This window comes from Penicillium argentinense (assembly GCF_028826775.1).
Source record: "Penicillium argentinense strain IBT 30761 chromosome Unknown utg000002l_segment0_segment0, whole genome shotgun sequence".
NCBI lineage: Eukaryota > Fungi > Ascomycota > Eurotiomycetes > Eurotiales > Aspergillaceae > Penicillium > Penicillium argentinense.
Genome location: NW_026622661.1, coordinates 3,692,782 through 3,709,996, shown reverse-complemented (window position 1 = coordinate 3,709,996; position 17,215 = coordinate 3,692,782). Strand labels below are relative to the sequence as shown.

Sequence of the window (17,215 nt, the reverse complement as noted above, 5' to 3'; positions counted from 1 at the left end):
CACTGCTGTGGCCACTGCTGCTGCTGCTGGGCCGACGGGCCATAATGGAAACCTCATAACTCTGCACACCTCGGGTGGTCGTGCCATGACGGGCATCCTCTGGGCATTCTCAACGCCGGCGGCAATGGGGCTGGTATATACCGTAATGCCCCCGGGGGAATGATCAATATGAATGGCCCCGGTCATCACGGGCTCCTGGTCCTGCCATTCGGGCGCACATCCATCACATAATGACTCGGGTGGATACCGCCACAACGCTGCCGGGGGGATCCATCAATGTGCCCGTCTACATATGTATCCAACACCACACGCCGGCAATCGTGGACCGCACTCCATATACTCCACAACACCGACATGCTCCGCCACACTATGACCCTGCATCCAACGGCCGTTGCTCCCGTCCAACCCTTTGACCGTCGGCCTGGATGATCATGGCCTCGCTGGGTTGCCCATCGCATCCCGCGCCGCCACTCTCCTGTGCGTCATCGAACATCGTGCGTGGCTGACCGAATGAATGACACTCCGGATGGCGGGAATATCAATTCCCATGCCCAATGCGTGGTGGCGGTGATGGCGGCGCCGGGCGTGTCCCGCAATGCTTGCAATACACCATCGCGGTCGATTGTCATCTGGTGATACGCGGCACACCCTAATGACTCGGCCATCCGGGTGATATGGGCCACGGCGGTGCCATATATGATCACCCGGCCGGGCCGCGCGCGACGGATCCGATCCTGGATGAATGCAATCACCTCGGGCATATCCACCCACTGCGGCTGCTGTTGAATTGGGCCGGGGGGCACGGTATGCACCCGATATGCCACATGGGGGCGATGGGGACGTCCTCGATGCCATGTCACGTCCCCGTCGGTCCACCCCATCCGCCGGCAACACTCGGGCTCCGCACTGGGGGCAATGTCGCGGTTAAACATATCATCTGCGTCTGCGCGGATCGTAACGGGCCGAATTTCTTCACTACTGGGCGGAATTCGTGGTCCTGGCTCAACACAACATGGCACTCGTCGATCACCATCCGATCCAACCGCTTCCACGTCCGCTGCCGGTCCATGAATCTCCGGACTTCATGACTTGGCACACTCTCGGGCGTGACTAATATAATGGACGCTCCATCGGGGGGCCACTGGCGATCCCACGCCGCACACGAAATCCCCACCTCCTGGCACCGGCGCTGCATGTCCCATCATAATGCAATCGATGGCAAACCCACAATGGTCATCCCGCCACGACGCACCCACACGGGCCACATGAATAATACACTGTTGCCACCCCCGGTGGGCATCACCGCGACAATCGGGCTCTCTCCGTGCTGGATGGACCGGAACTGGCTGCTCCCGCGTCCATACCGCCGGCCGACGGCAATGGCGATCTCCCGATATGCCTGGATGTTGATCGCGGTGCCATGTAACCCCGTGCGGGTTTGTGCCTTCAATATCTCCCGAATCGGGGAACTCCACTCCTTCTGTTTTTCGGGGTCGGGGACCAAATGTAATCGGCGCGTCGCTCGGTGGTGGCGGGCTGCCCACGGAACCCTCGCTGAAATGACTGCATGGCCTGGATAAACGGCAACACCAACCACAAATACCATATCACCAACTCCCCCAACTCCCGCGGTAAATATCGGCAAATCACCTGGTGTCATTGTTGATATGGAACCCTTTGATATCGGCTGACAAACATCACCATCCCATCATCAATGAACCCATTCCGGCGCTCTCGCTCGCTGTCGAATACTCAACAACTCGGGGGCACGGCTGGGTTGCCCGGCACATACGTGGATGCCCACGCTCAACATCTCCCGGATTGACGAACACACGGAAATACTGATGGATCTCCCCCATATGAAACTCAATGCCTTCGGGCGTGATGAACTGCCGGCGTAATGGCCCACGGCACACCCGCTGGATCAACCACTCCGATCCATTGACCGGCCACTGCGTGGGGGTCCTGGATGAAATTCCACCCTGGCTGGCGTCGTCGTATAAATGATCCCATGGAATAACGGGCGCCCGGCGGGCAAAACATCAACTGCCCAACCAATATCGGGCACGTCTTCCCCACCAACCCATGCACGAATCCACGGAAATCGCCCATGGTGAATGGATCTGCTTCTACCATAACTCATCCCCGGATTTCCATTCAATCTGGCCTTCCACGGGCGTGTCGGTGACCCGGCCGTATGTACGCAAATCGATCAACCACTGGATGGGCCCGCTGGTGTCGCGGCCTCGCATGACGCCGCACAATATTCTACAACCGCTGCTGGGACTGCGAAACTGATACTGGGCGATTGCCAATCATGGACTGGAATATATATATGAAAATCATCATGCATATATTCCTGCTGGTAAAACAACCCTTGTGAAACGCCCACATGATGCCATCAACATGACCCACGTCTAATCACTGCACCTCTCCCGTCCATCATATGCCCGCCGTAACCAAATAAACTCCTCCGTCAATTGCGACCGTTTCTGCGCCGTCCCCGGCGCGCGCTGTCCGAAATACTGAATCAACCCTTCATCATTCCGCTCCGGATCCACCACCCCGCGCGACGCCAATCGCTGGAACCATCGCTGCGTGACCTCCGCATCTCGCTGCGGCCCCTTGCCCATCATGGCCACCATCGGAATCAACACGGTGCGGTATCCTCGACACCGTTTTTGGACCTCCTCGCTATGGTCCGCGTGATGATCACCCAATGGACATATGTGCTGCGGCATGCCACACGGGAAATGTGCGGTATAATTGGCATACTGGACCTTCCCGCGGACCATCTTCATCCAATCCTTATTCGCCTGGGTTTCCCTGCTGGCTCCCCCGGCCCCGGTAAACCCACAACGCCACATCTCATGCGCATCATCATATCCCCTCTGCGTGCATGTCCAACACCGATGCACCCACTTGTCGACCTCACTGACCAAAAACGCTTCGTCGTCGAATCGGGGCCCGGCCGGACCGTGATGCCGCTGCGCGATGTGGGCGCGCTCAATGTCCTGCTGCCGGAATTGGTGTCGGATGTCCGTCGGGATGGTTCGGGGTGTGGTGGCGGGAATGGATGTGGGCTCGACCCTGGGGGTCGTGGGTGGTGCTGTCCTTGCTGCTGCTGCTGCTGTCCTCGCTGCTGCTGGTGCCGTCCTCGCTGCTGCTGGTGCCGTCCTCGCTGCGGCTGGTGATATAAACGGCACCTGGGACACAATACTCCCAGTATCACTGCTGCATGCCACTTGGGACGCAATCCTCTCACTCTCACTGCTGCATGCCACTTGGGACGCAATCCTCGCACTCTCACTGCTGCATGCCACTTGGGACACAATCCTCCCAGCATCGCTGCTGCATGCCACCTGGGACACTATCCTCCCACTATCACTGCTGCATGCCACCTCGGACATGCGCGTGGAAACGATCGGTGGCCCGGACACAACGGGGGGCGCAATGTCATCCGGCATGCCTTCATCTCCGTCAACCATCTCAATATCCTCATCCATCGCATCCGCCTCCCCCGGGGACGACGACCCCATCCGCGACTCGTGGTCCTCCCAATCGGGCTGGCATCCATGTCCATCACACACCGACTCCGGCACCGTGTCCCCGCATCGCTGGCGCTGGTATCCGCCAATCTCCCCATCCAAATATGCATCCAATATCACCCGCCGACACCCAATCGCGCCGCGGTCCATATATTCGACCACCTGCGTGTGCTCGGCCTCGGGGGCATCGTTCATCCAATACGGACGGATCTCCCGGCCCATCGTCCGGCCCTCGGCTTGCACGATGATGGCCTCGCTGGGCTGCCCATCCCGACCCGCCCGGCCACTCTCCTGCGCATAATCCAACATGTTCCGCGGCTGGCCCACGTGGATCACACTGCGGATGTCCGGAATGTCGATGCCCATGCCCAACGCACTGGTGGCGACGATCACGGCCCCGGGCTGGCGGCGGAACGTGTCCAACATCCCGTCTTTGTCGACCGCGTTGCGGTAAAATGCCGGGCACCCCAACTGCTCGGCCACCCGCGTGACATGCGACTGGACGGTGCCATACACGATCACCCGCCCGGGGTATGCCCGCCGCATGCGGTCCTGGATGAACCGGATCACCCGGGGCATCTCCACCCACTGGAACTGCTCGTCATATGCGTCGTCGACGGGGATGGTGTGCACGCGATACGCGATGTTGTGCCGGCTGGTGGGACTGCGGTGCAGACTGACCTGGTCCCGCTGCCACCCCATGCGATCCCACAACGTCTGCTCCTCGCGGGGGGCAATGTCGCCGTCAACAACACCATCTGGGTGGTCGCGGCCCGCAACGCGCCCATTTGCTGCAACAATGGCCGGAAATCCGGGTTGCGACTCAATACCACATGGCACTCGTCGATCACGATGCGGTCCAACCGCTGGGACACCCGCTGCCGGTTGACGAACTTCACAAATGCCTCGTTGGGGGTGGCCTCGGGCGTGACCAACACAATGGATGCCCCGTCCGGCGGACGCTGGGGATCCCACGCGGCACATGCAATGCCCAAATCCCGACATCGCGCCATCATATCACTCCGTAATGCCGTCAATGGCACGACGACGATGGTCAATCCGGCCCGGCCACTCACCCACGCGGGCAACATGAACAACGCACTTTTGCCGCCCCCGGTGGGCATCACGGCCACGATGCAACTGTCGCCGTGCTTGATCGCCTGCAACACGGGGCCCTGCGGTCCGCGCAACGCCATCGCGGTGCTGCCCATCATGTTCTGGAACGCCTCGGCCATGTTGGTCTGATGCAAATCATATCGGCGCTGGATGCGGGCCTCGGCCGCGGCGTCTTCCCACGGGTTGGGCTTCCGCGTGATCCCCGGGGCTCGGCGGCGCTGCGGCTCCACGGCGGACGGGAATTCCAAAAAATGGTGCCAATCGTGGCTCACGGCCCGGAACAACTCGCGGTGCCGCGCCGTGCTGTTGGGGTTCTCCATCAACATGCGGCCGTAGTTCATCCCGGCGATGCTGGCGGAATGCGCGGCCTGGATGTCGGCGATGAATGCCCGCATGCCCTCGTCGTCCATCTTGCTGTCGTCGTCGATGTCGTCGGCTTCCTCCTCGGCGTTGTTCTTGAACTGGCTGCTCGGGCGCAAATACCGCCGGCTGATGGCGATGGCGATGTCGCGGTACGCCTGTAACCCTAATCGCTGCCCGCGTAATCCATGGGCGGTCTCCCGTTGCAACACCGCGCGAAACCGGTCCCCGCTCCATTCGGTGTGCCGATCGGGGTCGGGGGACCATATATACTCGGCCCGACGGCCCACGGTGGCGGGCTCCCCCCGGACATGCCGCTGGTATGACTGCATCTGCTCGACGAACGGCAACACCAACCACAAATACCACACCACCAACTCGCCGATCTCCCGCGGCACATATCGGAAAATAACCTTGGTGTCGTTGTTCACGTGGAAACCCTTGTGGTATCGGCTGACGAATGTGACCATGCCATCCTCGATGAACACGTTGCGGCGCTCGCGCTCGCTGTTGCGGTGGCGGATGCTCATCAACTCGGGGCCCCGGCTGGGCTGGCCGGCACAAACGTGCACGGCGACACTCAATTGCTCCCGGAACTGGGCCACCACCCGGAAAAATCGATCGATGGCCGGCATCCGGAACCCGCTCCCGTCGGTCTGGATGAACCGCCGCCGCAACTTGGGCTCCTGGCTCACCCGCTTCAGCAACCACGTCCGCCCGGCGACGGGCCACTGGGTGCGTAAATCCTGCAAAAAGCTCCATCCGGGCGCACTCTGCGTGGCATCATCATACAACGCGTCCCACGGGATGGCGGGCGGCGGCTGATCCAGATCATGACAAAACAGCAACTCGGACACGACCCGCTGTCGCATCTGGTGGACCAACCCATGGACGAATCCGCGGAAATCGCCCATGGTGAAATGGAACTGCTTGTACAACAACTCATCGCCCGACTTCCACCCCACGTGGCCCTCGGTGGGCGTGTTCATGTGGATCGTCCTGCCGTACGTGCGCAAATCCATCCACCACTGGACGGGACCGTTGGTGCCACGGACCATGAACAAATCCACCAAATACTTGACCCATTTGGCGAACGTGCGCGTGGGGTGCCGGCGCTGCTCCTGGGTGAATCGCCCGATCATGTCGTCGCGGGTCGGGGGTGGGGAACTCCGCATGGCCATGGGGGTGGACGGGGCGCTCGTGTATCCCTCGTCCTCGTATGCATATGCGTCGTCAAACTCGATCATGTCGCCCTCGACCCACTGGTGGTCCTGCCGCCCGGCCAATCGACGGCGGATCTCCTCCGAATTCGGGTCCAACCGCAACGCTTTGTGTAAAATGAAAAACCGCGTGATCTTGATCAAACTGGATATCTGCGGTGGGAAACTCTGGGGGGTGGCCCAACCGACCTCACTGTAACCGATGACGGCCGTGGCACAAACCATGGCACACCCGTATTCATCGTTCCGGATCTCCTGGCGTAACAAATCGATGCAAAAATTCAGCAATGCATTCTCGATGGGGCGGATCTCAAACGGCTCGGGCTCGTCCTCCTCGTCGCCGGGGTCGGGGCTACCGGCACGGGCTTGCGCATAATGCCACACGGTATCCCACGACTGCTGCTGGCGCTCGGTGAATGAATATGGGGGGACTCCCAATCGTGTTCGACCTGTGCTGGTTAATATGGTCGGTCCGGAATGGACATGGGTTGTGGTGGGAATTGGGTTGTCGACGGTGCGGGTCGGGCCGGGCTGGTCACCCCGGTGGAATATCCACAACGCGGCAATATATCTCTCCGCCGGTGGACGGGAGCATTGGCATACCCACACGATGCTCTGGGCACACCCTCACTGAACACAACGTACCTGGGTCCGCGCAAAAAACATCAAAATGTGCTGCCACGGCGCCACATGCTTTGCAATGGCGGCGGCATCCAAATATGCCAACAATGGCTTGTGCGGGCTCTCGTCCTTGGTGGTGCGGACGACTTCGATCCGCAATAAATGACCACACGCCTTGGCAATCTCCTGGCTCACATGCGCTAATCGTTCAATGGCCTGCCAAATCACGAATGCGGCGCGCTCCGGTCCCTCGATATTTTCCTTGGGGCGCCGGGTGCTCTCGACCAATGGCTGGCGGGGGACCCCTTGTAAATACCGGACCCATCCCGTCCGATTCAACCATGGCGTGGCTTCGTCTAAATCGCCGGCCTGGATGATGGTGTCCTGGGCCTGTTGATCTTCCTGCTGATACTCCGACACGGTGTGCAATAGCTGGCGGATGGCATCGGCGTCGGGAACGGGATTCACGGGCACTGCGGGGTCTGGCTGTCCCACGCAAATATAATGGGACCCGGGCCCTTGCTTAAACAACCGTTGGCATGAAACGGTCCAGCAGTGGGCTTCAATGCGGCCCTGGATGGCTCGAATCTGGGTGGGCGTGGGGCGACCACGGCCCTCATACACACGATAGTCATGGGCCTTGCCCAATGTTTCTTCATCACATCGATCTGACGACATGTGTATTGGTCGCAGAACCGACATATGAGTCCATCCTGATAAACGGGTAACTCGGGGATGGGCTCGTCCATCTGATGGGGCCAACGGTCGACCTGGGGCTGCTCGTCGATGTGATCCCACTGCTGAATGACGCTGTGAATGTGCTGGGCCCACCCCATGGGAATGCGATGAGCGGTACTGATTAAATGGGCCTTGACCTGTCCTGGTCGTACTGCACATTGGCATTTCTGGCAAATCAACACCTGGAACGCGGGGTTGACACAAAAAATGTCGCGGGCATGGTATTCGCGGCCCATGGTGGATCTGCAAACATCTATACTGGTGGATGTTGTAGATGCGGGGGAATGGTGCAACCGCGACCTCCTGGGATCGGGCTCAAAATCAAATGGGACGATGCGGCGGGATATCGGAATCGACCCCTGAAATTTGCAATCGCAAAAGCCAATTTGGTCGCTAACCTGAATGGGGTGGTGGCCGGCGATGGTCGTGGTGACTGGTCGCGACCGGCGGGTGGCGGTTACCCCATCAAAACATCGCCCACATTTTCACGATCGCAAAACCACCCTCAACATGCTCCGATCGCGCTCAACTTCAATTATGTTATGAACATACCTCCAACATAAAACATACTGATTTTTGGGATCCCTGCGACCCTATTTATATGCGCGATCGGGGCTTTGAACGTTCTGCGCGACCCAGTGCCACTCGAATTTTTCCCCTCCTAAAAACCCTAATTTTAGCTCGACTCGGGCCCATTCGAGCAACCCTGATGGCCGAGGCTGCTCTCCAATGGCCTCCAGCTGGTCTACCCCCTGTGCGTTGCGTTGCGTTGCGTTGCGGTTCGGGCGGTTGAAAAGCGTGGATTGGATTGTATAGATTGAAGTCGGTTTGGATATGGCGCTAAATCAACTTTATCTCCGGGGTGCGGGAACTAGGCCTGACCGGGTTAGCGTGGTTCCCGGTCACCAACCTTCGACAGAATTGGGGCTATGAGGATGTCTGTCAGCTTTATCTTCAGATCTATCACATTAAGGATACATTTGTTCCAATGGCCTTGGTGTGTTAGTCATCATGCAAAAGAGTTTCGTTTTGAGTATTTAACGCGAAACGGGCTTAATTTGAGGACAAACATGGGGTTCCGTGATTAAGTAATCCAGTTCAACGAACTCGCCCAAGCCCAACTTCAACGCATTATACTACATGAACCACACAAGGAATCAAAATTGTGATAAAACGATCAAAGTATACGGTATTAATTGTACTAGAATCCCAAGAATTAGCCTCGAAGGATGTGGTGGTGATGCAAGGTCAGGTCGGCTTCTACCGCATGGTTTCCTAGCTCTAACTAGCCATCTACCTCGCAGTTCTATATTAGTAGCTTTCATCATCACTATAGTCAATAGTGATATACTCTTTTCGGCGTTTCTGTGCAGATAGCACCTTTTCTTTATCGCTGAGCTGACCATAACGCCTTTTCTGACCTCTTGGAGCGTCGAAACCCAGCAGTTTATGCCATTCAGAACTGATTGCCCGAAACCGGATCCGCTTCGCCTCAATAACTCCGGGCGCCTCCTTCAAGCCACGTGCATAAGTAGTTCCGGCCATCCAGGACCCATGCGCGGCCTGTTCATCCACAATCGGGTCATCTGGCCCATAGTCGCGCTTGAATCCACCACATTTCAGGTGGACGCGAGAAATACCGATCGCTGCATGGCGCCAGTTAAGCACATGCAGCTTGGTCTGCAGATGGGCCTCCCCTTGTGATCTCAACACCGCTCCAAGACGTTTCGCATCCCAATGCCCCCTCCCCTTCGGCCAGAAATACGGCGACCGCATCCGGGTATTGCTTTGGCAGGCAAACATAGCGGCTTGCTCTGCGAATGGTTGGATCAGCCAAAGATAGTACACCACAAGCTCGCTCACCACTCGTGGCAGGTATCGGTGGATGATCTTCATGGAGTTGGTGACGCTCTTGGATTTATGGTAGCTAGTGACAATGCAGACCAGTCCATGTTCCACGAAGACGTTGCGATGTCTCCCTTCCGGGGTGTTGCAATACCGAATCGAGATCAGTTCAGTGGCACGCGCGGGTTGGCCGGAAGTCATGTGGACCAGCAGTAGCAGCCGTTGTAAGAACTCATCGACCCAGTTAAGATATTCCAGGAGGAGAGCTTTATTCCACTTCACAGCCGGACGAACTTCAGTCCTGGTGGCTGGGCCGACCTCAACAAAGTCCTTGCGAAGGGCCTCGGTGGCCATAATGCGGTCCAGCATCCATCTGTCACCACGCGTGGAGAGAAGCTGGCGGTTTTTCCTATGCTTCAGGAAGTTCCACCCACGCTGGTTGTTGACTGGATCATCAGTGAGCTGGTGCAGGGGCAGCTCTGGGATCGTACCAGCGCGTGCTTCACCTTCATTAAGCAGGAAGAGTCTCTCAAGCTCATATTGGGCAAGCTCCACTTGCGTGCGGATAAAGGCGGCCAGGGAATCCATAGTAAGCTGGAGATCCCGGTAGTGGAGTGACTGCTGATCACCACTCCAGATGAGAAATCCAAGGCTGGTGGATGTATTCTGCACTTTCTTGCCATAGGTGCGGAGACGGGCGATCCAGCTGAATGGATATCGGACGCCATACATCAGGAAACGTTCTTGCATCTCTTCAAGCGCATCGCCAGGGTGCTTGACCTCGTTCCGATCGGCCAGATCGACTGCCTGCTGGGTGACGAGCATCTGGGAGATCTTCACCAAGGCGGACAGGTATGTGGTATAGCTGCCAGGCTCGAAGTAAGTCTGGTTCTTGCTATCAACACCTAGCGCTGCCATGAAGGCAACCACAGGGCTCTCAAAGAAATCGCCACGGATCTCATGGTCTAGGAGCGCGAGAGACAGGTCCAGGCAGGCTTGGTCAAGATCCTTCATGGCCTGGCTGGTGGGTGTCTGAGTCTGGTCGCGGGGCGGGAGACCTGGATCGACGTTGGCGTCCTGCATAGAACCGGGGTCCCTCGCATGAAACAGCCGCTGGAGGGAGCCTTGGATGTCGTCAATGGCGCTGAGCTGGGAGGTGGTGAACTGGTGGCGAAGCTGGAGCTGCTGGTCGGGCTGACTCGTGCGATACGCAAAACTCAGGAGACGGACCCAGGTCCGGCAGTAGCCATGATACGTCTTGGGCCGGAGCTTGATCTGGATGGGGCGCTGCCAGATACCGGGTTTCTGGACAAAGCTGTTGATGCGCACTTGGTCAAACTCGTTGATACGATGAGAGACGATCGACTCAAATGCCCGATCGATGAGTCTTTTCACGCTCAGGCCAATCGCGACCAAGGTTGGCTCGGTCATGGGGTCCGGGTGGGAGGCAAGTTGGGCGATGTCCCGGAACGCATGCCCTCGAACATACTCAGGCCATCGGGTGAGCTCCAGCCACGGGGACGTGTCGGTGGCATTCTCGTCCGTTGGCGCCATCTGGTCTTCTGCATCCGCGATCCCATCAGATCGGAGGAGCGCCAAGTCCACCTGGGATCGGATATATGCAGCTTCATCGAGTTCCGGGGCCGGGGCCTTGGGGTCCGCCAGCTCCGCCGGATTGGGCGTGACAGCGAAGTAGACACTATGCGGCCCATATGGATGCAATCGCTGGCAGTACACCGGCTCCAGGGCCCGGAGTCGGAGTATATCGTCATCTGGGTCGACTGGTGGCCTCCCCCGGGGGTAGACAGCATCGCGATGCTTATCTCCACGATGTTTGCCCATAGTGCTTCGGGTGCGGCACGCGTATCGACAGCCGTCGGCGGGACAGCGGTAGCCACGATGGACCGTTAATCCAGGAATTGGCCGGGAGTCAGGGGGTGGTGGGGTGAATGGCTCCGTGTCAGGGTTCCATGGGTTCGCCTTCATGGCTTCAGCATGAATAGCTGCCCGTTGGTCGCCAGTGCGGGCCATAGGGTGTTGTCGGTGCTTTGCGCCTAGGTGGGCAATCATGGTTTTGACATCCACCACATATTGACAGGTCTTGCAGATCCATAACCGATATGTGGCATTATATGTGAAGAATACCCCGATGGCGTCCATGGTGAGAGCGCTAGTGGAGAAGGCAGCGGTGAGTGAGGTCGATATAGAAAAACACAAGGTGTAGATTCAAAGAACTTGATCTAGGGAGGCAGGGAATAGGGGTTGAACGGCACTGGGGCCGATGTGATAGGTCATCCCGGAGAGTACCTCGGGATCTGACACGCGGGTGCGGGACTGCCGGAGGTCTGGCTGACCGATCTAGATATTCCAGCGCAATGCAACAAATAGCGACATCGAGAGATCAATAGTTGGGGAATCAAATCAGATATGGCCTCGGAATTATCAGGAACACGTCGATCTGGGCAGATCACATATGAGCCCAATGCACCCGGCAAACTGGGCTTGACAGTGTAAAGATATATATTGTAGTGGGGAGACCCCCTCCCCCTACTACATGGGTGCCATCCAGACTATGTGACATAGCCGGCAGTATACGGTGGCCGGATAGCCAGTTCTCGAATACACCTTCTTACACCTCCCCGACCTGACCCCTACATACGCGTGTGTTTTGTGGTGGTCTTTCTGCTGAATCGACCCGCACGTCCCAGCGCGTGCTGCCATCGAGCGTTCCCCTCTTCAATACATATACTGTAAAGACGGGGATACACATCTATACTCTAAATGTGATAATTCGGTGTGGTGAAGCTTAGGTCTGGTACGATCGTGCGACCGGAGTGTGGATGATTCTCCAACTGCATCATATAGCAATCCTTGGCCGAATGAATCGTGAATAGTCTATGGCTGTGCCCGGCAGGGTCGCTGCGGTCGGCGGTTGCGGATTTCGCGAATTTGATGGGGGCTATGATGCTCTTAAAATATGGGATATCAATCAATCCTCTGGCAATTAACCTCTGACATCTCGACGAAAAACTAGTCCTGTGAACTAAACCTGATGGGGGTGATTTTCGGAGTACGGCGGATGGACCACGGTCGGCGGGTGATGCGCGCTCCTGCAAAAACATCGGGCGTTTTCGAACCCCAGAAACCAAGCTTATATCAATATGGATTGGCCTCAAATTTGATCTGACTATCAAACCGAATTGCTTTTACAACATATTCAAATTTGGGGTATCTTTGTCAGCAAAAATGTCAACACAATGGGCCCCGAAACCCATTTTACGACGGCAACCCTAAAACCCTAGAAACCCTACGGCACATTGAATTTACGCCCATGGGGTGGGGTCCCGCTGCGGTCGGCGGTCGCGGACTGCGCGAATCTGATGGGGCGCGGGCCCTCCGGGCACGCACCGAGGGCGCCGGGAGCACGCACGGGGGACCAATCAGAGGGCGAAGAAGTCGAGCGGGCCCCGGGTGGAACACCCTCTAGAGTATAGGGGACAGTAGAAGGTCCATTGACCTCCATCTTCCCAGACGAGCTTGTGATAGGGTTCCGGAGGGAGCTTGGACGCAACTGATAGTCGTGGCCAGATTGAGGCCCCATGGTCATAGTGACAACGGCGGGGAGAATCGCCCCGAGATCTACTAGTTTGGAGGGAACCATCTTGAGGAATGCTTCGATATTGCCTGGGATGGGCGGCAGTTCGATATCCAAGGGCATTGCCTGGGCGAATGATATCCAGCCATGTTGAGGTAAATGTCCATATTGCGTAGTGGGAATGATTGGGCACCTAGATACGCATGCCGGGAGCGAATTCCGTATCAGTTCTTCATTCCAGCTCGACCACCAGCGATACCGTTGGTGCTTGTCCCGGCTGAACAAGGTCTGTTGGTCTGGGTACGGCAGCATCCAATGCGTGCTGAGAAAGCGATGTTTCAGGCATGCTTGCCAGGAAGTGGCTATTTCCTCACCATAAATTTCTTGGATTTTGATCACACAGCGGCGGTACAGTGTACGATATGGTTTATGAGCCCAGTGCAGGCGGCTATACTCGTCAGGATGCAGCCCCCATAGCCAAGCAAATAAATGATCAACACGCCTAATGCCACAACGACTGCCAGTCAGGATGGCAGGAGGCCAGTGTGTGTCTTTTAATACCCGTTGTAGGGAGGGCTTGCTGAGCGCTACCTGCCCAGTCTCTGCAATGCTCTGAAATTCAGGGCGTATGCCCGCCTGCAAGACAGTCAGAATATCTTTCCGAAAGGCGCGCAGACAGAAGTCAATGAGGAGGGAGAGCAGCGCAGTAGACGCGGTATGGTCTCGCTGATACTGAATTATATACAGAAAATAATCCTCGAGTAGAAGAAAATCATTCTGGTATTTGCGGACGCGCTCGTAATTGACTCGAAACTGGGCCATGACCGCTGGTGTGTGGAGGTCCATGTGGAGACGATGGGCTGGGCGGAAACCCATAGTATCCCAGTGGATCTTGTTAAGGAACCAGCCATAGCCGTGGCGTTGAATAGTGGTTCCCAGTCCAATGCCCTCCCGATACTGAATCTGGCCATTGGACCCCGGAACTTCTTTCACGTCTTGCCAACACGCCCGGCTTTGCTCTAACCGGTTCCCGCCTCCGCCAAATGCCCGTCGGAGACAGCGGAGGAACAGGATCATTACCTGGGTGCGATCCCAGGACACCATAGAATGGCGCTGCAGACTATTTGTTAACTCGAATCCCGCACATAGCCGATTTATGTTCCACCGGACCCATTTAAGGATAGTCGCAGTGGAATGGATATAGAATGGTTGACTTGATGGATTTTGAACCACCCGTTGAGTCGCGCGGCGTCGCTGAAACTCCTGATTAATTTGGATCAGGAGGTCTTCGCGCACCCGATGCTCTTCCCGGGTCCCAAAAGATTTTCCAATAGATGCATCGATTGCAGTGGCACACCGGGACTTGCTGTGGATGTACGCGCGATGGAGGGTGTTTCGGTCATGAAAACCTTTCCCGATATGCTGCCAAGTTTGATATGACTCGTGGTCCAGGGCTGGAGCCTCTAACAGTGGATTACTGAAGGGGTACTGATTTCCAGCCGCAAAGATCTCTTTGACCGAGTTGTAGAACTGGCTGTAAAGGAGCCCGGTCTTACGGAGGTGAGATCTAGTCCGGGTTTGGATCGTCAAGGACCCTGTATCTCGGAGAAACGAGAAAGGATAAAATATTGTCTTCCCCGGGTTCTGGACTAGCGGGGAGCGGAGAAGCTTGTCTAGACAGCATTGTTTCCAGAGCAGAGTTTGCCCCCGGATGGGCTGGCCAGAATCGGGGGTAATAGGACATGTTTCCTTCCCAATATCAAAGAAGACCTCGTGAATATAACTCTGGTTGGCAGTGCTGCTCCATAACTGTTGAAACCGATGTTGCATATCGGACCAGGTCGCGGACTGTGTACGGAGCTTTAGGTTCTTAGCACTCAGGAAAAGACGAACCCCCTGGAATTCGTCTAGCCCCTTTGCTCGAATAATTTGATGAACAGCCTGCCAGATATGATCTAGGTGCTCGGGGGGCAGAAAGTAGCTGAGTAGCTGTTGACGGGACTGTGTCTGGATCGATCGGCCCTCCGCCCACGCCGCCCATGAGTTTGAGTTGCTATGACTGAAACTGGAAGGGAAATGCTGTAGCCGGGCATCGGAGTAGTATTGATGGACCGCTGGGAGGAGGATATCGTCTATCCAGACCCGAAACTGATCATCTGGCAGTCGGCTAGACTTCTGCTGGGGCTGATGGAGTCTAGGGAACAGGGCGTAGATCGATGCATCCTCGAATCCCGACACCCGGGCAAACGTGTAGTGCTTAACGCGATGTAGCGGTACTGAGACGCAATGTAGGTGACCGTGGCCATCTGTGAACTGAACCGGGAGTGGATCTAAGTGAAGATCCGACTGGAGGTCCGAGACCGGCCGCTGAACAGGATACCAGTAGAGGCCTTGGGAACAGACAGCTGGACTGGTTACATGAGCTAAGACACTGTCAATATCGAAGTGGACGGCTGCTGGCCCTAACTTCTGTTCTCCCCGGGCCAAGCAGATAGCAGGCACGCTGCTGGGTTGTCCCGCATCGGTTCCGCAGAAGACTTTTTCACGCTGTTCTGGTGGCCAGTCCTCGATCAATTGGTCACCAGACCTGGCCAGTCTGGTAGTGCTGAGCACGTCGGGACAGGGCCAGCTGAAGACCTCGTTCAGACCGTGGCTCGGTGATCCGACTGGGTTCCGCTCGTGCTTATATCGCGTATGGCAATCAATGCAGCACTCGGGAGACCGGAGGAGCTGTTCCGCGAGTAGCGCTCCGGTACTTTTCGTTTCTTGGTCTGGAGTGGGACTCTCTAGCTCGGTATCCGAATCGACGATGATGTCAGGATCTGGCACGTCCACATCAGGCCACACGTCATTCGTGTCGCTCAGAATACGTGTATGATCACAGCCGGACTGGTTAGGGGATCGGATCGGAGATTCTTCGTTATCCTCGCTGATCAGTGCCGCGGGCGATGATTCGCTAGTCCGTGAGGGATCGAGCGGATGATGATCTGGATTTGCGTTCACAGGTATGCTATCTGGCAAAATACAGGTCGAGTCGGCGGACAGAGATCGAGGGAGAGCGGCACTTCCAGGTTCAATGACTGCAGTTGGTGTGGGGCTCAGAGGAAGCGAGAGCGGCTGAATGTCTCCAGGCAGCGTGGGTTCCTCTCGGGGAAGGGCAAAAGAGGGAGTGGTAGGAAGAACAAGCCCAGCAACAGGCTCGGCGGTTACGTGAGCGAGATTGGCACAGTACGGACCGATTTGAGACGCATAGTTGGCAGCCTCGGCAGCCCTGGCGGACTGTCGCCGTCGCTGATGCCGTCGTTGAATCGTGCGAGCCTCGCGCCTCTGCTCCACGGATGGGTGTTTTCGTGGTCGGCCACGCTTTCGAATATTAGGACCTGTGGCTAGTAATGTCATGTTAAACTTGGCTCCTCAGCGGTCGATCGCACGTGGGGATGAGAAGCGCTGGATTCACCCCTGCAAGGCATGGTCAACAGGGCGGATGGAAATAGGGGCTGCAATGAATAAGTTCGCGGCACTAATTGAGGACACAAGATTCGATAGGTCAGAAAATGCATCTCTGATCAAAGAGTAAGAAAGTTACACTAATGACCAAAAGAGGTTTAACTTGGCACTATTCCAAAATCGGTTTAGCTGTCGCCGAAAATCGATCACTGTCGCCGAAATTATGAACTTCAAAAAGTCCCCAACTTCCCTACCTTCTTTTGGCTCAACCAGAGATGTTGGAGGAGTTTCAAGTGTGGATTCTGATTAAGCAGATCTTCTTTAACCTCTATCTACGAGACCAAATCCCTGCGACCCTGGGGTGGCTCTGGTCCTGGCCATGAATTACCCGTTAGATTAATATGTAAAAAGAGAAATGGCTTTAGAGTCTGGCGGATGCGGGCTTTCTAATCATGCTAAAATAATCTCCATCCGGGCGTTGTGGTGTTGTGGTGTTGTGGTCACCTGCCACAATTTGCCTGTTGGAAGAGCATAAGAACAACAAATAATGGTATATCGTAAGTAGCTCCCCACTTTCGACGACAACATACAAAAACAAACAGAGTTGGATCGAAAACAAACGGAGTTGAATCGGTTGCTAGCGGTAAGATAACTGCCGTTCAGTTCCACACCTTCCACTTTTCATACCCCAATTTCATTCACTCTTGAAGCTAACGGGATATATT

General features: G+C 56.5%; 2 protein-coding genes across 2 annotated transcripts; both read right to left on the bottom strand.

Annotated features, from left to right (window-relative positions):
• Positions 1-2,417: 2,417 nt before the first annotated feature.
• On the bottom strand, positions 2,418-3,357 carry N7532_002192 (uncharacterized protein; the record flags this gene model as incomplete). The annotated part of the gene is made up of 2 exons (XM_056614686.1): positions 2,418-3,234; positions 3,311-3,357. The coding sequence occupies 2 exons, from the start codon at positions 3,355-3,357 to the stop codon at positions 2,418-2,420; spliced, it is 864 nt and encodes a 287-aa protein (XP_056479727.1).
• Positions 3,358-13,470: 10,113 nt separating this feature from the next.
• On the bottom strand, positions 13,471-16,442 carry N7532_002191 (uncharacterized protein; the record flags this gene model as incomplete). The annotated part of the gene is made up of 2 exons (XM_056614685.1): positions 13,471-13,491; positions 13,605-16,442. 2 exons carry the CDS (start codon positions 16,440-16,442, stop codon positions 13,471-13,473), a joined length of 2,859 nt encoding a protein of 952 aa, XP_056479726.1.
• Positions 16,443-17,215: the final 773 nt, after the last annotated feature.